Raw genomic sequence first — 25,138 nt, forward strand, 5'->3', positions numbered from 1 at the left:
TGTATATTTGCTTGAGGTGGATACATTTTTGAGGATAAAACTAGAAATAATAATAATGTAACAATTATTTTGTCAGCAATTCACTATCTGGCCACCAGAGGCCTCCCTCTCCCAAGTACTATCCCTGTTCCCTGAATCAAGCCACCTGCACCTCATCATCTCTCTGATCAGTCACGCCTTAAATACTCCTTCCCTTTCTCTGTAAACTCAGTTCACGTTTCTCATAAATGTTTTTACAGATGTGATATTGAGAGTTTTATTCAGAGTTGATGGAAACATGTTTTTTTGCAACATTTCAGTTTTTGTTTGAATTTTTTTTTGTCCACTGGATGGAAACCTGGCTAATAAAGCAGACATATATTGTTTGCTGTTTTGCACACTTTCTAGGCGTTTCTAGGGAGGCGTTTTTTCTGTGCAGTGCACTCAGCTGAAAAAACTTTAGTGTTCAAGTAGCTTGCAAAACAGCACAGCTTGCATGCTATGTGATCTTCAACATGTATGTTATCAATCCTGAGGATTCAGCATCAGCACTGTGTCTTACTGAGGTGGAATACTGTTATTTGATATCAGATTGTTTAACCTGGGTTTCGTGTTTTATGGTTTCAGGAACGGAACAAGAGGAATCCTGAGCCAACAGGACCACGGAATGCTGCTTTGAGACTCCTTACACATGGTATAAAAGCATGTGATGATGTTATAAGTCCTGTAACATCATGGATTTCCAGGCTTTTTTAATGCGTAGACCCACATTTAGAGGTCAACAGAATTATACAGTTGCACCCAGAAGGAAATGTCAGATTGCAATGCTATTCTGGCAGAAGGTAAAGGTTACCAGGAACAATAAATTATTAAAAAATGTAGACTGATATGTATTTTTTTGAAAAAAGCAAAATAATCCACATTAATTCTTGAAATAAAATAAAATTAGTTGCCAATGAAATAAGACTTTCACTAGATACTATTATCTAAAACAAGCAAAGAAGTCTAAAAACTAGTTTATTATAGCCTTATAATATTCTCATTTAAGATGGTTTCAGTTACCAAGATATACATTTTTGCAGTATATATCAGTTTTCAGTTATGCAGTGTATAAGTCAGTTGTGGTCTTGTAATATCACCACCCTTGTCTGGACCATGTTAAATAATACACTATATGGACAAAAGAACTGGGACACCCCTCCTAATTATTGACTTCAGATGTTTCAGCCACACTCATTGCTAACAGATGATTACAATTAAGTACATAGCCTTAGTCAGCAGAGGATAGGCACTGTGCGCTTCAGCACTCGCCAGTGTTTGTCTATGGAGACTGCAAGACTGTATTTAATTTGATCCACCTGTTAGCAATGAGTGTTGCTGAAACACCTGGACATAGTAATTAGGAGGGGTGTCCACATGGTTTTATTTAATATTAGTGTCTGACCTCACAAATGCTCTTCTGAATGAATGGGCAGAAATTCCCACAGACTCTCCTACATCTTGTAGAAGCTTCCCAGAAGAATGGAAGCTGTTGGAGCTGCAAAGGGGGACCAACTCCATATTAATGCCTGTGGTTTTAGAATGGGATTCACAAAAGCTCCTGCAGGTGTGATGTATTCCCAATACTTTTGTCCATATGGTGTTTATAAAGTTAAAGTTCGAAAAAGATACATCTCTGAAAATGCCTATATCCACTTTTAGGGCAGTAATTTAGATGCTTAAAACACACAGAGCCATAGTGAACCTGTCTGGAAGAGAAGACATGTTTATTTTACCCCCACGCACAGTAAGGAGTACCTCCATGCCAACAAGGTAGACACTGCTAGAACTTTGGTATTGGGTTCCATAGTCAGATGAGACAAAAATAGATGTTAACATGGGTTTGGCATAAAAGAAAAGTGGTTATGCATGATAGAACCTCATCTCCACTGTGTTCTCCAACAAAGCAAGCATTTTATGGAATGACTCAATGCTGTTATGTTGGCAAAGGAAGGCTGCAAAAAGCACTAAATCCACAAATGTTAATAATTGTGACATGATTATGTAAAAAAAAATAGAGTAAATGAACTTCAAAAGACATAAATAAACAAAGTCAGATTTCTCCCATGTTTTCATTCTGAAATTGAAGTAATTAACCACAGACTTTTTTTTCCATCCTTACCAAGGGTGCCAATAATTATGAAGCTGAATGTAGGTAAATCAACGCAAGAGGAATTTGAAGCCCCTCAACCTACTAACTGCCCACTTATAACTTTACAAGTCAGTCTGAGCACTGAACAATATTGTGGCCAAGAAATGTGTTTGACATGTTAAATCTAGGTTAAATGTTCTACAGCATTTATTCGTGGGGTTATTCTACAAGGACTCTTATTGTGAAGACAGGGTTAGCTCACTGGGCTGTATATATATATGTGAATCTGGAAGAACTGAGATCAGTCTAATGGTGAAATGTCTAGAGGCAAAATGTCTCTATCTAAGCAACACAAGTATAAGCAGGGGTGTAAAGAGTACTGAAAATCCCTACTTAAGTACAAGTACTCTTACTGTAGTGATAATTTACTCAAGTACAAGCAAAAGTATTAGTAAACAAAATGATTTAGGTAGAGTTAATAAGTAGTTTATTTCATATTTTCGCTGTCACAACCTGAACATATTTCTGAGCTACTCGGCTACATCACTGGAAATAATCTGCACAGAAAAACACTAAAGTAAACATGATATTATGTGGGAAAAAAGTTCTGAGAGCTGAGACTGATCACAGTTCACTCTGCTAGAGCACACCTACACACCTTTCTGTGAGCTGTGTCAGGAACAAGGTTTACAGTAAACTGTATGTGTTTCATGGTTAGATGATTATATAAGACTTTCAAGTTTATCTGTTTCCAATAAAGTATTTTAGAGTCCCTGAAAGACGGTGCAGAGGCTGTTACTGTTTAATAAAGTTCGTTTACGAGAAAAAAAACTCAAAATGATGAGTAGATTGCTTTATTAGTAGATCCCAGATGGGCCTAAAAAAGGAGTTGAAACTGAAAGTGGTACAATGTGACAGTTTTACTCTCATTTGTGATTAAAAAAATGTTCTATGCAAAGATAAATGTAAACACACATGCACAGCTGGAACCTTGACATTGTTACTACTGAGTTATCAGTAAACTAGTCAGAGCACTGCAGTAACACACAGTAGTGTCTAAGCACATCTTTCCCCTTCATTTACAGCTGATAGTGACAATTACCCAAGTATATTTCTTCTTTTAGTAATTATCTGCATTTAACAATTAATACATTCTTAAAAAACAAACAACATGGCCCGTTTGACTGTAACGACAACAAGTGCATGGCAGGAGAAGGGCTGGGAGCAGAGCAGCTAACCTGATAGAAATGACGAGAAGAGGAGAGAGAATAAGCAGACAGACAGAGCAAGTAAAGCATTCTCTGGTAACACTTTACTGTAGGGTGCTGTTCATAAGGCTACATGACAGCTACATAAACTTGTCATGACGACTGACATAACCCTGCATAACTGTTTATAAATGCTTATTCCAACAGGTGCCATCTGTCATAAATGCTACTTTAGCCGACTTTGATCAAAATTGGCAAACGTAACCTTTATAGCGGATGATTGTTGGAATACACATTTATAAACATTTATGTAGGATTATGCCAGTTAGGACAAGCTAATGTAGCTGTCATGTAGCCTTATGAACAGTGCCCTACAGTAAGGTGTTACCCATTCTCCTTCTCTGCTAACGTCAGGAATATTACTCTGACTTAAACATATTAGAATTCATATATTTAATATCTTTATCAGATTAGATGGATTATTTCAAGAAGAGTTTATATGAGGAATATGAGTCAGAAGCATAGATAGACTGTAGAACCTGGAGAATCTAAAACACTGATTTAACTCCATTTCACAAGAGAAGCTGAATGAATGCTCTCTATATAAGTAAATGCAGAAATAGTGATTGCAAATATTCATTACATCATTATGAATTTGATCTAAATTAGTTACATGTACAGAATTTAGCAGACACCCTTATCCAGAGCTACTTAAAAAAGTGCTTACTCAGAGAAAGTTTCCTAGCTAGAACAAACAGGAGTCCAAACTAACCCTGAGCTCAAACACTGCCAGAAAACAAAAGCTAGAGCTGATACCTAGAATGGAAAACTGAACAAAGAAGAAGTGCAGTACAGTACATTCCAATAAGTACTTAGTTCAGTGTTCACTTCAGTGCTTCACAAAGAGATGGTCCTCAGTTTGGGTTTGAAGACTGTGTGAGAGTCTGTTGTTTGGACAGCCAGGGGGAGTTTGTTTCACCATCTGGGCTCCAGGACAGAGAATGAGTCCTGATGCTCGTCTTCCAAGGATGTCAGGTCAAGCCGAGCTGTACTTGAAGCTCAAAAGGATCGAGGTACAGATTAAGTTTTGAGATTTGCCATCAGGTAAGAGGAGGCTGGTCCATTCTTGGCTTTGAGGCATCAGGGTTTTAAAACTTGTTCTTGGCCTGCTTTATTTTGTGAAATGGACAATCTCAATTGGCAGAATGGATAGTTTCAATTTTAAAACAAGTCTGAAACATTCAAAGATAAGACAAATATGCATTTTAATCTGTTTTCATGTCTGTCTAAATACAAAACCACACAATAATGTTACAATAAAGTTACTGTTTATAACATAAATACAACTCATTGCAACTCATTAATGAATACTAAAATAATGAACTGTTATGTTACTTACAATTACAACAAAAACCCACTGGTTTTATTTTGTTTATTAAGTACAGCAGCATGTTTTAGCAGTCAGAGCAGACACTGCCTGAACACTCTGCATAAAGTTTGATGTTTTTCTAGTTGTTAGCTGCTAGTTAGATCACTGACTTTGTTCTAATTAATTAGTGACAAGCAGAAGAAAAGGGTGATATAACCCCTTGTGTTATCACTGTGAAAATATAGCACAGCCCATAAACTAGAATAAATTCACTTTAAAATAAAAGTATACTGACAAGCAGTAATATTCCCTGAAACATTATGATGGTTCGTGTATTTTCCAATATCGCCTTATTGTGTCATATGTTTTTGGCCCCTTTAATGCCTCTAAAAATCACATTGGAGAAAGTAATTAATGAAATGATTATGAATACATAATATACAGGGTGCTGTGAGACAAAATAGTCCCCAAAGAAAACTTATTATTTCAGATTTTCCATTATTTTCCATCATCAACATTCCATATAAACTCAGAAGACTCGTGTAGGTTCACTGGTGGTTCTGGATAGTAAATAAAATGTCTATATCTGTGTTGTAGTCATGGCGACCCCTGGTTCCTATCACCACCACTGTAAAGACATCTGAACCATTTCACACCAAACCTCTCTGAATCTCTCTATTTACATCTCACACACTGGATTATACAGAAGTTCAAAAATCATTGGAATTCCCCTTTAACAGCTGAGCTTACTCATGACCTGGTGACAGTTACAGTCATATGCAAAAGTTTGGACACCCCTGGTTAAATAACAATAAGTTTTTTATTTTCTAAATGTAAATAAGTGATCTTGTCCTCTACAGAGACACACTTCTGCACACTTTAATGCACAGTTACTGTTTATTTACTGAGTTATAACATAACATAAAACATAAAACGTGGCCTATGAGGTGGTGAAAATAATATGAAGGAAGAATAAAGTTATGAGTACAGCAGGAGGAAGTACAGTAAAAGTGCAGGAAGTGTAAGGCGAGCTGTCAGTTTAGCCCAACACATATTTGAGAAATGATGTTGGAACAAATTTTTAAAAGTTGTAGTGAACGTTTTAAAAATGATTGTTTACATACATCAAACTCCATTTAGAGTTTAATACAGTAAGTTTATTTTCATGAGTACCTCCTGCTTCTTATTTGAGTGTGACTATCGTTACTATAATAACTGACCACATGACCCACAGCCTTCTTGAGAAACTCTCTTTTGTTTAGTTTGTCATCTTTATATTAGCACTGCTCTGTTTCTTGAGTGAACATTTCAACACATTTCCTGTGTGTCTGGAGATTAGCTGCAGTGGAATGCAGAAGCATGTTTCTGGCCTTTATGTGCGGTTTTAACACATGCATGTCCACACTAAGCTGCCCCCTCTGCAAAGCACCAGCTCTGACTGTAAGGCGGGTGGATGTTAATATTTTGGGTGTGTAAATAAATGTTTATTTATCTAAATACTTACTTCTATACGTTTGGCCTGTAGTCACCAGTGGAGTGGGTCATATATGCAGGTATACAGAGTTTACCCACCTGTGAGTTACTGTATACTTAATAGGGATGTGCACAGGTACTTGTTTAACAATTTGAGATGCCTATGATCGAATACCGAAATCACTATTTGGGTATTTATCACGTACATTCATCAGAACATTCATCGTGCATTACTCATACATTCTCTGAAACACTAATATTAGAATAAATGTCAATAATTAACACAATATTTAGTGATTTTACGCCTGTCAGTATGTTTGTTTACCTGGTTTATCTAATAAAACGTAACTAAATTAAATCAGGCGCGGATGGAATTAAACAAATGCATGTGATAATGAAATACATGGCTGGAGAACACTGGAACCAAACCTGTGTTCTACCCAGGTCACATGATATCAACTTATTCCAAACACATTTGCTCTTATTCTAATGGTATACAGTGTTTTTACTGGCAACAACACACATACTGCCCAGATAAATGGTTTTAAACAGTGTGAAACCTTTGCACAGCACTGTAGAACTTCAGTTAGTTCCCAAGTTGAGCTCAGAATAGGGTTTATGCTGGTGTTCAGTGACGCTCCAGGTACAGAATAGTGTCAGTGTGTCTATGACAGCTTGTTGATGATGTTGATGGTCTATATTAAACCCATTGCATGTTCAGTTCCTCTCATGTTGAACATCTACATATCTGAACTTAGACATTACTCAGAAAAAGTAATAAATTACCAACAACATAGTATGGTATTACATCAGTGGTAAAAATGTTATTACAATAATGGCTAAGACATTATAAGGCAATTCATTATATTATTATGTTTTATTACAATATTAAGTGCTGCAAGTACTGAAATACAAGAATGGGCACTTCAAAAACAGCATTGTTTACACTCCTTCCTCTATTTCTGATAAGACATTCTGCATTTTTAGCTGTTATTAATATACAATTTATTATTTTTAAACTCAACTTGCTTTCTGACCATACCTGGCAACTGCTCTTTTATTATTAATTTTAATAATAGTGTGTCTGTTACCCAGCTGGGGGAGTTTGAGGTCTCTGTGTTTTGATATTGCGAAGAGGATGAGTTTCACTTCGGACTGAGCAACTTCCTGTTCGTAACTTTAAAGGAACAGTGTGCACAGTTATACTAAGTTTACATACAGTTGCATTTACAATATTAACAAGGTTGCCACAAAAAGGGCCAGAGAATTACCAGAATTTTCCACTCACACTGTAAAGATGTAGTGTCTGCCAGCTTCATATTGAACTCACACTTCAACCATCAATAGAGGCAACATTACTCAAAGACTAGGCATCATTAATGAAAAATAAGTCTAAAAAGTGTGCATTTATATGGGCCTTATTAGTCCTTATTAGTCCTCCTTCATGTAAATTTTGTCAGTTTTTTTTAAGTTGTAGGGTGTCAAGAATTTTATTTATTCATAATTTTTTAAATAACATTTTGAGGATAGGAAACAGTACATACATACACACAGATATGAATATCATTCTCTTCCCCAGAACTCAACACACGCAGGGGAAGAAAAAAAAAGGAGGAGTAAAGTGAGCCATCTCTCAAACATCAAACATCCAGAACACATTTCACATTTCACACACTTACAGCACTTACAGCTTTTCAGCCACTACACCTTAGGGGGAGTCCAATTTCTTCCAAAGAGGTAGGAAACATTTTCCCATATTTTCTTAAAGCAGAGCTCGGCAACCCAAACGTTAAGAAGAGCCGTTTTGTCCTTTCAACAAAGAGTTTAAGACCATTTATTGTTAAACTGTGTTGAACGATCAGCAGAGCTTTATTTTACTGTAAAGGAGGATTATTTTATTATTACCTACAAATCTGATTCTGCTATGTCTAAACGAGATCTTATAGCAATGCAGACGGTTCTATTAGTAAAAAAAAAAAAGGTATTTAAGAAAAAACGTATTTACACAGTTAAATAAAGTCTCTTGATAATCTACTGAGTGTATTCACTGCTGCTACATCACTGATATGTTCTTGATTTTACTGAGAGTCTGTTGAGTGTTTATTTTGTCTATAAAGAACCACTTAAACAAAGTGTCACCTATGGAATTACAAATGATTAACCTGAAAATGTAATAAATTCCCAATAATGTAATAAGGTATTACATTAAAAAATGGTAAACATGTTAACAACAAAGATGTTCTATTACATTATGAGGCAGTTTGTTGCATTATTGGGATTTATTACAATAATAACTGCTGCAACACTGAATTATAAGAAAGATCAGTTCAGAAACAGCATAATTTGTACTTCTTCCTCCATTTCTCATAAACCATTATGTATTTTTAGCTGTTATTAATAAACAATTTATTATTTTCCTTTGTATTGTTGCTCTTTTCAACAATAAATCAAACAGAAACTCTACACAAACCACAAACCCTCTGGAACTGAAAAAGATCTCTGTCCCTCCCTCTGACTGCACCTCTTTACTGTGTGGTATAACCCCCAGCTTTATAAGTGCTCGCTAGGTAAGACGCTACCAATCCTACCACAAGGAATAGAGAAAGCAAGCCATAAACGCTGGTGCTTTCTAACCAGTGTTTTGTTTGTTAGTTGGTTTAAAATAGTTGTTTATTAGTTAGTTGAAATAAGTGAAACATGAGAATGAACAGAGCATATATCTTTGAACGTAAAGCAGACTGATCAGTGTCCATTTGATCCATTTTCACATACAGCAAACTGTTGATAGTATTCCAATGACATCACAATCGTGCTGCCACCATTTTGGTAGGCAACTTCAGCAGCGCTGTGGCTGTTTGTAATGAGATAACAAAGCCGTAACCGACCCAGCAGGCGGTACAAAACATTTTTAACCCTTTTTAAAGCGTTTTTGAGTGTATTGACTTGATTTCATTAGATTTATTGCTGTAGTGATAACAACCGAAAGCTAAAATCTAAACGGCTGAGACATTACGAAAGCACTGTTTGAAAAATACCAAAAACAATTTTCTGAAAAACAATGTGTGCAGGAATCATTTTGGGGTTTACTGCTTTGAGGGGACATGATATATTATATACATGTTAATGCCACACATATGAAAAACAGACAAAACAGAGACTAATTCATCTTATTTTCAATGAAACCAGTATGCAGTAGTGTGCAGGAATGTTTGGTTTCTTACGCACAAATAATTTATATACCACAGATGAAAGTTAATTCTAAAACAATAAAAGAAAACAAAAATCATTTTAAAGAAATTAGAACTGTCTTTTATTTTTCAAACAAAACTGATGATGATACTGGTAAAACAGACAGTATGCTGACTGCAAGGTAAACATAAACAAATAATTGTACACTTTGTAAAATTGTAATTGTAAACTTTTAATGAAAAACTACACAGTAACAGCAATGTTCTCTGAAATGCCTACAAAAGCAACACTTTAATTGTTACTGGCTATATCCATTCTATTGTCACATAATATACCTGCAAATAAATTTAAGCAATTTTTCAGAACATGAAATTATTTAAGTTATTTGTTTAAGTTTTATTGCTTTTACATGTTTTGATATAGTTTGTGAACTTTTTATTTTTTTTACTGAACAGAAAACAAAAAGCACAATGATAGCATAGATATAAATGACAAATTTTCTCCCACCAAACTCCTCCCTTCCACCCATCCAATAAATAAAAAATATAACTTGGCATAAAATACGCGTCTTCACACACAAAGTCAGACACAATTTCTGTAATTTTGCCTCTGTACACCACCACAATGGATGTAAAATGAAGCAGTCAAGATGTGATTAAAGTGTAGACTTTCAGCTTTAATTCAAGGGGTTTAACACAAATATTGCATAAACCGTTCAGGAATCACAGCCATTTATTACATAGTCTCTCTATTTTCACTGGCTCGAAAGTAATTGGACAAACATAATTATAAATACAAGGATTATTTTTAATACTCGGATGCAAATCCTTTGGAGTCAATGACCGTCTGAAGTCTGGAACCCACTGACATCACTAAATGCTGAGTTTCCTCCCTTGAGATGTTTTGCAAGGCCTTCACTGCAGCCGCTTTCAGTTGCTGCTTGTTTGTGGGTCTTTCTGCTTTCAGTTTTGTCTTCAGTAAGTGAAAAGCATGCTCAGTTGGGTTGAGGTCAGGTGACTCACTTGGCCATATACAAATATTCCATGTCTTTGCCTTAAGAAGCTCTTGAGTTGCTTTAGCGGTGTTTGGGTCATCATCCATCTGTACTATGAAGTGCTGTCCTATCAGTTTTGCAGCATTTGACTGAATCTCAGCAGAAGGTTTAGTTCTATATGCTTCAGAATTCATCCTGCTACTTCTATCAGCAGCCACATCATCAATAATAGCAGTGACGCAGTTACAATGGCTGCCATATATGCTAATGCCATAACACTACCTCCACCATGTTTCACAGATGATGTGGTATGCTTCCAATCTTGAGCCCTTCCTTTCTTTCACTATATTCTTCTCGTCCCATCATTCTGGTACAAGTTAATCTAGGATTCATTCATCATTCATCTCGTTCCAGAACTGGGCAGGCTTTTTTAGACGTTTTCTAGCATCAAGTCTAATCTGGCGTTTCAGTTCTTGAGTGTCACCAGAGAATTGCATCTTGAGGTAAAGCTTCTGTATTTACATTAATGAAGGCATCTCTTGATTGCGATAGCCAACTACCTCGAGAATGTCCTTGACTTCAAGTGGTGAAGGGTTTTTCTTCAGCACGGTAAGAGTTCTGTGATCATCCACTTTAGTTGTGTTCTGTGGTCTTCCAGGCCTTTTTAAGAATGTACCAAGTTGATTTGGTCACTCCTGAAGTTTCTGCTGTCTCTCTCTGAGAGGTTTGTTCTGTTGTTTCAGCCTAATGATGGCCTCCTTCACTTGCACCTCTTTGGACCGCATATTGAGAGTTCCAATGAACAGCTACCAAATGCATATTCAACACTTACAATCACCTCCAGATCTCCTTAATTTGTCATAACAAGAGAACAGGCCACAGCAGGTCCAACAGATGTGAATCATAATTTTGGATAGATGGAAAATGTTTTAAAAAGATTACTTTGCTGAGTGGAAACTGTGTAGTACATAAACATGTCACTGACACGCTGCAAAAAGCAGTTAAAAATACCCAGCAGGGGATGGACATGTACAAGCTTTTTTGTTGTTTTTTTCAACCTCTTTTCATTTTTAACCATATGATTATCATTAAAGAGGCATCATGTAGTTGGGAAGTGAGTAAAATTTTTCAATATAAAATCAAGCGAACAAAAAACAATGCAAAAAACAAAAATACATTTGTGCTAAAATGAGTGGTTACTTAAAAAATAAGGAGAAGAAAAGGAGAAGTGCAACTGGTCAGGACATCTGTCAAATCATCTGACAATTCATGCTTTAACATGTTTTGCAAACACACTTTTCCAACATTATATTTGACCTCAGCTCTCAACAACACATAGAGATGTGGACTGTCTAGAAGGTGCTGAGGACCGATTTGATAACCATGGCTCTATAAGAAATACTGTGATAGTTTTATTCTCATTTCCTAAAACATCAATAAAAAAACAAATATTAGAGCCATATCAGTCAAGGGCCATGCTGTTCACTATCTGAAAACTTAATGCTGTTCGACCACCACTGTGCAATATGAACAATGGATCCCACAATTGTTTGTGCATATTAATTAATATGCAGGAAAAATCAGTATTTTTTTTTTATGGTCAAGAACTCCAACTCAAATCACTGGGACTGTATCTATGGGATGCAAGCTATGCAAGCTGGAATCCTGTTTAACTGTCCAATGTTATATCAGCATCCATCACCTTTGCTGCTTCTTTGTCTAATGCAGGGAGCTGAAAACTGTCTAGGAATTAGTTCATGATCTGGGAATCAGTGGTTTTACATTTGGACTGGAATAACTCCTCATAAAGATGTGCAAAACGTTTATTTATCTTGACTGGATCTGTTATAGATTTACCTGTTTACCTGTTAATCTGTTTCGTAATCTATGGATGGCCCGAGTAAACTGTGAGAGCTTCTGTTGTCTAGCGAGTAACCTGTGGGGCTTGTCCCTATAAGGAATTGGTCCACACCACAGGCTGCCAGCAGAGGGCGTAGGTGGCTGTTAGGGAGGTGAAGAAACAGTGGCTGTGGAAACTCTAATTCCCACCCTTCCCTGGGGTAATCAGGCCAATTGGGCTCACCTGCCGAGTGCTGTACTTAAGACAGCGGCAAACGGCACTTAGTGTCACACCTTTGTAGAGGGGTGACTGGTATGGTATTAAGAGTGGGAACAGAAAAGGAACAAAAAGAAAGAAAAAGACAAACAGCTCTCAAACACACAGAGAGAAGAAATGACTCCAACTGTCTCCAGTCAAAGAGAAAGGAAAAAAAAACCTCCTAGAGTAAATCAACGAGGCAAACAGTTCCATATAAAAAAGTGGAAAAAAACCACAATGAGGGCTGAGAAGAATCTCTGTCCTCATAAATTAATCCTCCCCTTTTGTTTGTTTTGTGTTGTTCTAGAGAACTTCCTTTTTTAAATACACCATTTTGGGAGCCTCCTTTGTTTGGCCTTTTCCCATCATTTTCCACCCAAAAACACTAGAGGTGTCATTTTTTCCTCCGCCAGCACTCCTGGTTAGAGCGAGAACACCTTGGACTGCTAATCAGTAGATCGCAGGTTCAATCCAGGTCTGAGGGGATTCCACACCAAAGTATAATCACTCCCCACTTAGCATCCTCTTTATTTCAATTAAAACCTGGTACACATGGGTTTTCCTCTCTGTGCTTGAGCCCCTTACCATCCCCTGACAGTCCCCCAGCTAAAAATATTTTTGTTTTAGCAAGCAGTGAGTTAACTATTTGCGCAAAGAACAGTACTGTATTGATATTTTAAGTAAAGAGTAGGACTGTTTTTGTAAATGTGTTCTTGAGTTGAAAGGTCACGTTCTAGATCTTTTAGTATAATACTCTCCCTTTTCTTTTTATTAGTGATGAATGCTTTGATATGACCTCTCTGACAGCCTTTAGAGATTCCCATAAAATGGGAAATTCTCTGTGATAAAATAGGAAATCTGCTCTTGCAAGTAATTGAACTGCTTATCTGATAAAAGAGTAGGATCAAAGCACCACTGGCTGTAAGCTCCTCAATGTTTAGTTCCATGGACAGTAGCGAGTGATCAGATGTTCTAGCTGGGTGATGTTACTGTTTCAACAGATGATAACAACGTAGAATCTAGCAGGAAATAATCAATGTGTAAAAGACTTATGGACTGGAGAGAAGAAAGAATAAACTCTGTCAGTAGGATGTGTAAGTCTCCATATATCTACCAAATATAAGGTGTCTATCCAATTAAATTGTTGGAGTAATTTCAGTGGTGGTGATAGGAACCAGGGGTCACCATGACTACAACACAAATAGACATTTTGTTTACTATCCACTATTACTATCTTTACTATCACTACACTGTTAAAAAAATAATAATAATGTGGTAACAAGCAACTGAACTAATTTTATTTAACTCAAAAAATCACTTTGTTCAAAAGAATCATTCATTCAAAGTATTTATTTAGACTGAATAAAATATTAACATATATAGGTTTAACTGACGAGCGGCTTTTTACAGTGTACCTACTGTCTTTTCTCTATTCTAATATTTTATATTAATGGTTAAACCTTATTCTCTGTTCATTTTGCTCTTGTTATTGTTTGCTTTCATTTGACTTGATTCAAAACCACCAGTGAACCTACACGAGTCTTCTGAGTTTATATGGAATGATTATGATGGGGAAAAATAGTGCAAAAATCTGAAATAATAAGTTTTTTTGGGGGGACTATTTTGCCTCACAGCGCCCTGCATGTATCCCTCCACCATGAATGAAGTTTAAAAAATGTTTTGAACAAAATCTTCCCCAAACTATTGTCAAACAACGTCTCAGACACAAAAGTCAAAAAAGTCCCCAAAGAAAACATCTTTACATCTTTTTTTTTATTAAAATTTTTCAGAATCAGTGCATAATAAAATGGTTGATTTTAGACGATTTATGTTGTAAAGATGCAAAGTCATTCAGAGAAGCTTTTTAAAATCCATTCATGGTGGAGGGATACATGCAGGGTGCTGCAAGACAAAATAGTCACCAAAGAAAACTTATTATTCCAGGTTTTCCACTATTTTCCATTATCAACATTCCATATAAACTCAGAAGACTCGTGTAGGTTCACTGGTGGTTCTGGATAGTAAATAAAATGTCTATATTTGTGTTGTAGTCATGGCGACCGACCCCTGGTTCCTATCACCACCACTGTAAAGAGATCTGAACCATTTCACACCAAACCACTCTGAATCACTCTGTGTGCCACCTATTTATTTGATTTATTTGATTTATTTTTGACAATCAACAAAGTGTAATTTGACCAAGACTGTACAATACAGAAATAAAAACTATATTAAAACACATTTTACAAGCAAAGTGTAATGTTCTTCTATCTGGATTTGCTTTCAGGTGACATCAGTTGATGATGAAGATACTGCGGTGGATCTGCAGTGAGTAGATTCACAATTCTGTTTTCATTTAAATCTGATGTTTATAAATAAATTTCATTTCACAATCTACATTTGGATCTATCTGATAATGCCGACTCTGCACTGTTTAACGCTGTGAAAAGACCAGAAATGTCACCACTGCATGTAGTTAAGAGGTTATGCTTAAAAACATACAATTCCCAAACAACCTGAGCTCACTTCAGTAAAATTAACAGGCATTTTACAATTTCACATGCACAGAACTCTGCTCTGCTCAAACCACTAGCCACAAAACAGCCAAAATCTCATTTCAGATATATTATTAATGTCAAAATAATGTCTTATTTTTTCAAAATAATTACTTATGTTGAAGTAAACTCTCTCAACAACACTCTTACCTTTGTCATTTGACTTAGTAAGTAAAACTAAGTAAATACATTGAGAAGATAAAGCATTATTTTGACTTAATAAGTCAAAACAATTTGACTCTGATTCAGAGCTGAATGAAAACCAGTTTAAGCCAGAAAAGAGTTTTCATACAAAACATGTGATCCAAACACGTGGTTATATTGCACTGGTCATATGTAAATTGCGAAGTTTCTTTTGTACTCATTTGCATGGAAGTTTGTAGCAGATAACTTACTGAACTGTCCTACTCCAGCGCAAAGTGTCGATAATAGCTCCTCTCTTAATGAATCTGGTCTTTAATTTCCTTTTTTATTGGGTTCAATTTAATTCTGTTGTTCAGGAACCGAACTTGTGGTCTTCTAACTGTAGATCTAATTAACTCTTCTAACCACAAAACACATTCTTACTCTTTTCACTGTATTTATTTGTTTGTATTTTTTCAAATGTTTATAGTGTATAGAAGAACTGTATACTGTACACTTTCTTACAAGCTTGACATCGTCTAAATAAAAGAACTCTTTGGTGCTATATAGATCCCTTTTTCAAAAAGGTTCTATATAGAGCCATCTACAGCACATTCCCCATGAATCTGATAACAGACCCTTTGCATGATTAAAGGTTCAGTATTCATGGTTCTATATAAAACCATTTTCTTTACTAAAGAACCCTTGAGGAACCATCATTTTTAAGAGTGTACACATTATTCAAAAAAGTGTGTTAGAATCTTGTACATTAAAAGCTGCACTAAGATCCAATAAAACCAAATAGAAGATTTTTTTTTTACAACCCTGTTTCCAAAAAAGTTGGGACACTATGTAAAATGTAAATAACAGAATGCAATGATGTGTAAATCATTTAAACCCTATATTTAACTGAAAATAGTAGAAAGACAACATATCAAATGTTGAAACATATGCCCATTTTGAATTTGATGCCAGCAACACATTTCAAAAAAGTTGGGACGGGAGCATGTTTACCACTGTGCTTCTTCACCTCTTCTTTTAACAAACTCAGTGGTGACAAGTCTGGACTGCAGGCAGGTCAGTTTAGCACCTGAACTCTTACTATGGAGCCATGCTGTTGTAGTACATGCAGAATGTGGTTTGACATTGTCTTACTGAAATAATCAAGGACTTCCCTGAAAAAGACGTCCTCTGGATGGCAGCATATGTTGCCAAAACATGTATACATGTCTCCCATGCCTTGTGCACTAATGCCCCCCTACACCATCATGAATACTGGCTTTGAACTGTGCACTGAAAACAAGCTGAGGGGTCTTTAGCCCGGAGGACACAGTGTCCATGATTTCCAAAAAGAATTTCAAGTGTTGATTCGTCAGACCACAGGACACTTTTCCACTTCGCCTCAGTCCATTTTAAATGAGCTCGGGCCCAGAGAAGGTGACGGTGTTTCTGGATCCTGTTTATATTTGGTTTCTTCTTTGCATTTTAGAGAAAAAGATCACGACCAGCAAATATATATATATATATATATATATATATGTATATGTATATGTATATGTATGTGTGTGTGTGTGTGTGTGTGTGTGTGTGTGTGTGTGTGTGTGTATATATATATATGTGTGTGTGTGTGTGTGTGTGTGTGTGTGTGTGTATATATATATATATATATAATTTTTTATTTTTTTTTGGCTTTGTCCCTTACATACAGAGATTTCTACAGATTCTCTAAATCTTTTAATGTTATTATGTACTGCAGATGATGAAAAACAGAAGTTCGTTGCTATTTTACATTGAGATACACATTTTTAATAGTTTGAAAGCAACTTCTTCTAAGACTTAAAAAATGAAGATCTGAAATTTGAAGGTTGGAAAATGTAGTTCACCAGGGCAGTTTTAAAAGCATCTGTAAAAGCACCTTTTTGACAGAGGACAGGTTCCCATAGTTAAAATATCATTTTGATCCAGGGTAAAGATCACATGTGGCTGAACTTAATTTGTTTAAACAGCTGTTAGCTCCTGATAATTGATAAGAGAAAGATGTAATTACTGCTGTAGGTGTCTTGTCAGTGGGGTAATTGGAACTGATGTTCTCTCTCCTCTGCGCACCGTGAGATGAGAGCTCTGCGTCCTCCTCCCACAGCTCACTGTGTCAAGTCTGGTGCTACTGATTGATGACAGCAGCAACGGCCCTCCTCTCCACCGTCAACAGCACACATCCTTTATAGGTACACGCCAGAACTCATGCATTCTGCACAGGCCTCCCACCAGAACCGGGAGCCACCTACTCCCTCTTACGATGACTCGGCCACTGGAGACAGACCCAGGCCGGGCGGCAGAGCGACTGGTGTGCAGGTACTGCAGAAAGAGAGAGCAGCGTGCCAGACAATGCTGTGAACCTGAACCAGTGAGGAAATGGAAGCCAGTCACGAAGGTCCAAGCTGCGGAAGTTGGATGAGAGCAGCACAGACGGGAAACAAACAGAAGAACTGGAGGCCAAAATGATGCCAAACGCTCGGCTTGAGTGCACATCAGTCGGAAGGTGGACTGTGTCAGCGGAGCTCTTAGAAGGCCTTGCATACAGACCTTACTGAGATGAAATTTACAGTAAAATTCAGCAAAAGCCGGCATGGAATAGGACTGTTAGCTTTCATTAGCGAAACTATGATGGAAAATATTCGTTGATGACTTATTTTTCAAAGCAAAAATGAGATTAGAATGAAATAAAAAGCTAAATACATCTTTCAAAAATTTGAAAGCAAGAATTACAACAATGTTACACTTTTCAACAAATAAAAGCTAAATGATAATGTATAACACTGATAAGTGAGCAAGTTATTTTTAATCCATTTATTCATCAATTTAATGATCGGCATATTAACTTTTCAAACTAGCAGTGCCATGCTATATCATTATGGTTGGTAAAAATATCACCTTTCCCCTCACCCACCTGAAAGCAACTAGCGATATTTCACGGTCTCAGCAGGCCCGTCTGTCACTTTTAAGTTGGTTAATATAAAGTCTTGTCTGTTACGTTCTTCATCTAATAAACACTTGCCTAAAAGCTCTTTTGTCGATACAACAACCAGGACAAAGGGTCCAAGACTAGACAAAAGGGGTGAAAAGGGTGGAAAACAGTCCAAAGTAAGTCTTCTGAAACAAGATCAGAAGGAATCAGTGACACCTTCAGCCAGTTCCAGAGCCACAAGAAACAGCCCAACCTGATGGAACCAGTGGTGGAGCTGCTGAGACCTGTGAACAGTCCAGTTCTCTTACTGTCTCTTCTGAGGACTCAGAGTGCGACAGTGAGAAGCTCACAGTTTGTGACAGTGACATCTAGAGGCCGAGAGATTAAACTACATGCTCACTACACACTTATAAAGGTTCTGTGCTGGTAAATTTTTTGTTAAGATACAAACAGTGTAAATGTTCCTTCAACGGTACAACACTGGTTTTAAGGTCTGATTGTGCACCTTAAATAAGTTATCAAGTAAAAAATATTTATCTTTTCGTGAAGTAATATTTTGAAACAGAGCAATAAAATAAAAAGCCTGGAGACGAGACGGGGTGTGTGGAGTCAATACAACTTCATTTCATCATTTCAGTGGACTATGGTACAGTTATGTTCCCTGACTAAAGGTACTGAGATTGACCTTTTTGAGGGTTCCACCCCAGTGACAAGAGGGGTACTGCCCCAGTGACAGTTTGGCCCAATCCCATTTCTTCTTTTTACCCCTACCCCTTGTTTTCGAGTGTCACCCTAACCTCTTGGAACTGAGTTACAAGGGGTAGTGGTTGAAATCTTGACCTACAAAATGGGAGAACCCTCAAATTAAAAAAAAAACCAAAACATTGCTTCATTAATAGCCTAGTAGCGCTGCTCTGTAGCATGAAATGCTTTCAAAGATGGGGTATAAGACAATTATTTATTATTGCCCACCGCTAATTCATTGGTGATACGAAGCCGAAGTCCGCTATTCGCCAGCTTCTTGTTCGAATTTTCCCGTTCCACCTTTAAAAGGTGCAGCAGTTACATTCTGGCGCAACAGACATCAGAACTGCTGGACTATTTAAGGTAGAACGGGAAAGTTAGCTAGCTAGCTACTGAGACATTAGCCTGCTATTAGCGTGTTTTTTTTTTTTAATGCTTGTTATGAAGAAAACGACCATAATACGCTGAAACAACATTAAACTAAGATAAAACAATGGTTATCGTATTTTTTGTAACCGAGAAAATTCTGACATTCATGGGTTTCTTTGGTCGCTCGCGCAGCCATCTTGCCTAAACTCCGTTTAGAATGTGCCTCTGAGGGTCATGTAGTCCTAACACTTCGCCCTACCCCTCTATCTCAACAAAAATTGGGACACCCTTACCCTAGATGTGAACATGCAAAACAGAGGGCTAAGGGCACCGTGGTAGGGACGAGGGGTGAAATGGGATTGGGCCTTTTGTACCTTTTATTTCTGAGAGTGCAGGGACACTTGATATGAGTGTTGGCTGTAGGAACAGCAGCTCTTATGGGCAGAATAATTAGGCTGCTGTGAACAGGGCAGTCTACCCCGATGTCCTAGTTTACAGGCATGTGTTTGCCACTTCTTACTTCAGGGGTTAAAAAAAAATGAGAACAGTATTGTTCCTAAAATGTGCTTTAATCTCATTTTTTTTATTCTTTAATAGGTTTAAATGGAATGTAGAGCGTTCTGAAAAACAATTTCATGGTCGGATAGAGAAATCACTGCTTGGTCAGATTACTTTTTTCTTACTGTCTCACCTCCCCCACACTTAGACTCAGTTCAACCTCCATAGAAAGCCCAGAAACCACACACTCTGCACAAATCCCCATCGAATATTCAGATCTTAGTGAAGTAGTCACCAAGAAGAATGCCCCTAAATTTCCTCCGCATCGTCCCTACGACTGCTTCATTGACATTGTAGAGGGAGCCACTTTGCCCAAACCTTGTGTCTATCTGTTTACATGAGGAGGAGAAGCCCATGGGAGAGTATATCATTTGAGGTGTTAGCTCAAGGGTTTATTTGTCCTACCACATCTCCAGTTGCATCTGGCTTCTTCTTCATCAAGAAGAAGGATGGTGGTCTCGGACCATGCATAGACTATCATGCCCTCAATAATGTCACCAAAAAATTTGCTTATCCACTCCTTTTGATCCCTGCTGCTTTAGAGCAGCTTTGAGGTGCTCAGTTTTTACTAAATTAGACCTCCACAGTCTCAAAGTATCAAAAGAACTTCAGAGATTCTTAGGTTTTGCTGATAGACAATTTCTATTCTATAGAAATGGACAATTTCTATAAACATTTTATTCGTAATTTCAGTTCTATCGCCTCCCCTCTTACAGCCTTGCTCAAGGGAGCATCAAAAAGGTTAATGTGAGGTCCAGCTGCAGACACTGCCTTCCAAAAGCTCAAAACGGCTTTCACATCCTGATCCATCTAAGCCTTTCGTGGTGGAGGTGGATGCTTCTGAAACTGGAGTCGGTGCTATTTTATTGCAGTGCAGTGGAGAGCCAGAGAAACGAGGACTGTTAAACTGGCCCTAGAGGAGGAGTCACCCTTTCTTGGTCCTCACCGATCACAAAAATCTTGAGTATCTACGTTCAGCGAAGCGTCTCAACTCAAGGCAAGCTAGATGGTCCCTGTTTTTCTCTTGATTTCAGTTTAGCATCTTATACTGCTATGGTTCTTGTAATTTTAAAGCAGATGCCTTGTCTCGCATTCATCAGAGTGACCAAGAGACAGAGACTCTGTCTGAGCCTGAGCCTATTCTCCCTACTAGTGTACAAATCGCCTCCATACGCTAAGAGACTGACGAAGAGATAACCAAAGCATTAGAAAGTCTTGATGTTCCTTCTCATTGTCCACCCAACAAGCTCTATGTGCCTGATTAAATTTGGGATTGTTTAATAACATGGGCTCACTCCTCTCTCAGCTCCGGTCACCTTGGTGAGCTACGAACTCAACAACTCCTTCTTAGTCGTTATTGTCGGGAGTCTCTTAAACATGATGTACATAGAATTGTAGCCTCTTGTTCTGTCTGGGCACAAAGTAAAACTCCTCGCTGCAGCACAACACTGGACTCTCAGAAATCCACCTATCCCTGTTCCAATTCGCCTGACTTCTAATTATACACACCTGTTCCTCATTTCATGTTTTGGTTAGTTTAGTATATAAGCCTGGCCCTAGTCTAGTTTCTTTGCGAAGTATCATCGCACCAATGTGCATTTCCATGTTCTTGTTTTCTGCTACTCTGTGTTTTCTGTTTGACTTCAATTCTGTTCTGAATGTCTGGTTTTCGAACTGCTGCTTGTGTTTACCGACTCTGAGTGTGGATTGCCCTTTTGATATTAAAGTTTTGAACTCAAGCCTCTGCGGCGAGCATCTGGTTCCATCTGCCACCATTACAATGGTATAAAAAGTCTTCAGGGTGAATCTGGAGAAACATCTGTCTGATTGCTGTCAAAATTCACAGATGACTATGGTGATACGGGAAGATGACCAAAAGCATGTGCTACTGTAACCTGTTTAGTTACATAAAGTGTTACATTTTAGCCCACATTCTCCACCAAATGAATTTCTAGGGTGACCTATTTTTGGGGTGAAGTTTATGTTTATATGATTGCAGAATGTGTTTCCTTTTACTTTTGCCAGAAAACCTAACTTGCTAACTGTCTACTCTTCTGTGCAGGGATCCGGGTGAGGAGGTGGAAGCGGGAGATGGCAGCTGTATTCGTTACTGGCACTTTGTGCTTGCTCATATTGCGGAGAATAAAAGTCCAGGACAAGAACCAAAAGGAGCCTGCACTATCAGGAGATAAACAGAATCTGGAAATTGACGCTTGGACACCTAAATCTTTTTCAAGTTTACCTCCCAAATGTGAACAGAACTCATCTGCTTCCAACATCAGTGGATTTTCCTCCTTGCCCCAGCGTATTCAGGACTTCCTGTATTACCGCCATTGTCGGCATTTCCCGATGTTGCTCAACGTTCCTGACAAGTGTGGTGGCCCTGAGCGATCTTCAGACGTGTTTCTTTTGTTGGTCATCAAGAGTTCTCCACACAATTACGAGAGACGGGAGGTGCTGCGGAAAACATGGGCTGCCGAGAGGCTGCAGAACGGCGTTTGGATTCGTACCGTGTTTATATCCGGGACTGCTGGACAGAGCTTTGAGAAGCAGAGGCTGAACAAACTCCTGGAAGCAGAGAACCGTGAACACAAGGACATTCTGCAGTGGGACTTTCATGATTCCTTCCTCAACCTCACACTCAAGCAGATCCTTTTCTTGGAATGGATGGAGAAATTTTGCCCCAATGCTCACTTCCTGCTCAACGGGGATGATGACATTTTCGCCAACACAGAAAACATGTTGGTGTATCTCCAAGGTTTGGGTGATGATGCCAACAAACACTTGTTTGTTGGCTACTTGATTCAATATAATGAACCAATCCGGGAAGCGGCCAGCAAATATTATGTCCCGGTCCAAGTGCAGGAATCTGATAGGTATCCTCCCTATTGCAGCGGAGGAGGCTTCCTGCTTTCACGTTTTACTGCTAAGACCATCTACAATATGTCTCACTCCATCACCATTCTGCCCATAGATGATGTTTACATGGGAATGTGTCTGGAGAAAGCTGGGCTGAAACCCTCGTCCCACATGGGCTTTTGGCCTCTTGGCCTAGATGTTCCCTCCAAACAGCTGGACCCTTATGACCCTTGCTATTATCGTGAAATTATCCTAGTCCACAGATTCCTGCCTCATGAAATGTACATCATGTGGCACGAAGTCCACCGGCAAGATCTGAAATGTGGAAAGTCATTCATTTCTCTTTAACACAAGACTCTTGAAAGGTTTTGCACAAATTTATTTAATGTACACTTTCATCCACAGCAACGTACAGTATAATGCAGGTGTACATGTGTATGTACATGGTTTACACAATATGGACATGTTGAACATCTGTTCAACGAAAGTGTCGAATAGCTCAATGCTGATATGAGAAGTGATAAATTATGGGTAAAATACTGTGCCTCTGACTGGTGGGTTATTGTGCAAAATAATGATGTAATAGCTACTCCAGACCTGCTAGCCCAGTTTTGTGTGTGTGTGATAAGGTTGACAAACATTCAGCATTCCCTGAAATAGGTTTTTCTATAAAGTCTACAAAAACAAATACAAATTAACAAATATTTAGATCTTTATGGTGAGGCAAGTTTGTTGTAACAGAAGCCTTTACTGCTCATTTCATATACAACAGGGAGAATAATCATGTTTGAAGCATTTTTATTGGTGAGTAGTTCATATTGTGATAATAATGAAAATACAATTTATCATACGGTCCTGGTATGTATAATACAACCCCATTTCCAAAAAAGTTGGGATGCTGTGCAGAATGTAAAGAAAAATAGAATGCAATGATATGCAAATCATGTAAACCATATATTTAAAGGAAATATTAAAAAGGCAACATATCAAATGGTGAAACTGAGAAATTCTATTGTTTTTAAAAAAATATATGCCCATTTTGAATTTGATGCCAGCAACACATTTCAAAAATGTTGGGACGGGGGCCTGTTTACCACTGTGTTTCATCACCTCTTCTTTACCAACACTCTGTAAGTGTTTGGGAACTGAGGAGACACTGCTGTAGTTTAGAAAGTGAAATGTTTTCCTGTTCTTGTTTAACATAGGATTTCAGCTGCTCATCAGTTCGGGGTCTCCTTTGTTGTATTTTTCATTTCGTAATGTGCCAAAAATGTTTTCAGTGGTGACAGGTCTGGACTGCAGGCAGGTCAGTTTAGCACCCGGACTCTTTTAATACAGAGTAATGCTGCTGTAATACATGCAGAATGTGCTTTGACATTGTTTTGCTGAAATAATCAAATGACGTCGTCTGGATGGCAGCATATGTTGCCAAAACAAGTATATATCATTCAGCATTAATGATGCCTTGACAGCTGTGCATGTTACCCTTTCCATGTGCACTAATGCCCCCCTATACCCTCATGAATACTGGCTTTTGAACTGTGCACTGATAACAAGCTGAGTGGTCTTTAGCCCGGAGGACTCAGTGTCCATGATTTCCAAAAAGAATTTCAAATGTTGATTCATCGGACCACAGGACACTTTTCCACTTCAGCTCAGTCCATTTTAAATGAGCTCCGGCCCAGAGAAGGCCCAGAGAACATTTTAGAGTTTTAACTTGCATTTGTGGATGCAGTGATGAACTGTTTTCACAGACAGTGGTTTTCAGAAGTGTTTCTGAGCCCATGCAGTGATTTCCACTACAGAATCATGTCTGTTTTTAATGCAGTGCTGTCTGAGGGCCCAAAGATCACAGCCAGCAAATAATGATTTTTGGCCTTGTCCCTTACATACAGAGATTTCTCCAGATTCTCTGAGTCTTTTAATGATATTATGTACCGTAGATGATGAAAAGCAAAAGTTCTTTGCTATTTTATGTTGAGCGGTGAACCCTCCTGAAAGACTCTGCTTCTCTGAGATTATGTTACTGACCTGTTGCCAATCAACCACCAGGTGTTTTTAACGTTACACAACTTTACCAACCTTTTGTTCCCCTGTCCCAACTTTTTTGGAACATGTTGGCAGCAAATTCAAAAAAGGCAAATATTTTTCAAAAACAATATTTCTCAGTTTCAGCATTTTAATATGTTGTCTTTGTACTATTTTCAAAGAAATATAGGGTTTAAATTATTTGCACATCATTGCATTTTTTTTATTTACATTTTGCACAGCGTCCCAACTTTTTCTGGAAATGGGGTTATACATGTGCTCACTGGGAACCAGTGTTGGCACCATTCATTCTTAGCAACAAATGTTCCTAACAGCCACCTGGAACACTACAGTAAAAACTCTTGATGTGATTCATTTGGGCACTGAATAATTTATTCAGCAAATAAACTAATGTTGCACTATGCATACTGCATATGATTCAGGGATTTTGTTGATTTTATGAGGCTTTGGGTGGCTGTTTTTTTTCCCAATGAAT

General features: G+C 37.8%; 2 protein-coding genes across 2 annotated transcripts in view; both read left to right on the forward strand.

Annotated features, from left to right (window-relative positions):
• LOC118813990 (guanylate-binding protein 1-like) overlaps window positions 1-860 on the forward strand; it is a 36,597-nt gene extending 35,737 nt beyond the window's left edge. Inside the window, exon 13 of the mRNA XM_036579650.1 lies at window positions 607-860. Within this exon, the coding sequence (XP_036435543.1) occupies window positions 607-735 (129 nt within the window). The 3' untranslated portion in view covers window positions 736-860. The remainder of the gene's footprint in view (window positions 1-606) is intronic.
• A 6,978-nt stretch (window positions 861-7,838) lies between these two features.
• On the forward strand, window positions 7,839-22,962 carry LOC118812996 (N-acetyllactosaminide beta-1,3-N-acetylglucosaminyltransferase 3-like). Its single transcript, XM_036578104.1, has 3 exons — window positions 7,839-7,897; window positions 14,729-14,769; window positions 21,818-22,962. The coding sequence occupies exons 2-3, from the start codon at window positions 14,742-14,744 to the stop codon at window positions 22,960-22,962; spliced, it is 1,173 nt and encodes a 390-aa protein (XP_036433997.1). The 5' UTR covers window positions 7,839-7,897; window positions 14,729-14,741.
• Window positions 22,963-25,138: the final 2,176 nt, after the last annotated feature.

Source organism: Colossoma macropomum, unplaced genomic scaffold (assembly GCF_904425465.1).
Source record: "Colossoma macropomum unplaced genomic scaffold, Colossoma_macropomum, whole genome shotgun sequence".
Lineage (NCBI taxonomy): Eukaryota > Metazoa > Chordata > Actinopteri > Characiformes > Serrasalmidae > Colossoma > Colossoma macropomum.

What these genes read in the sequence shown, in the direction of transcription:
- LOC118812996 (XM_036578104.1), top strand. Translation starts at nt 14,742, where the DNA reads ATGATGAAGATACTGCGGTGGATCTGCA. An exon ending in GATACTGCGGTGGATCTGCA is followed by an intron (nt 14,770 to 21,817) that starts GTGAGTAGATTC and finishes TCTTCTGTGCAG; the next exon opens with GGATCCGGGTGAGGAGGTGG.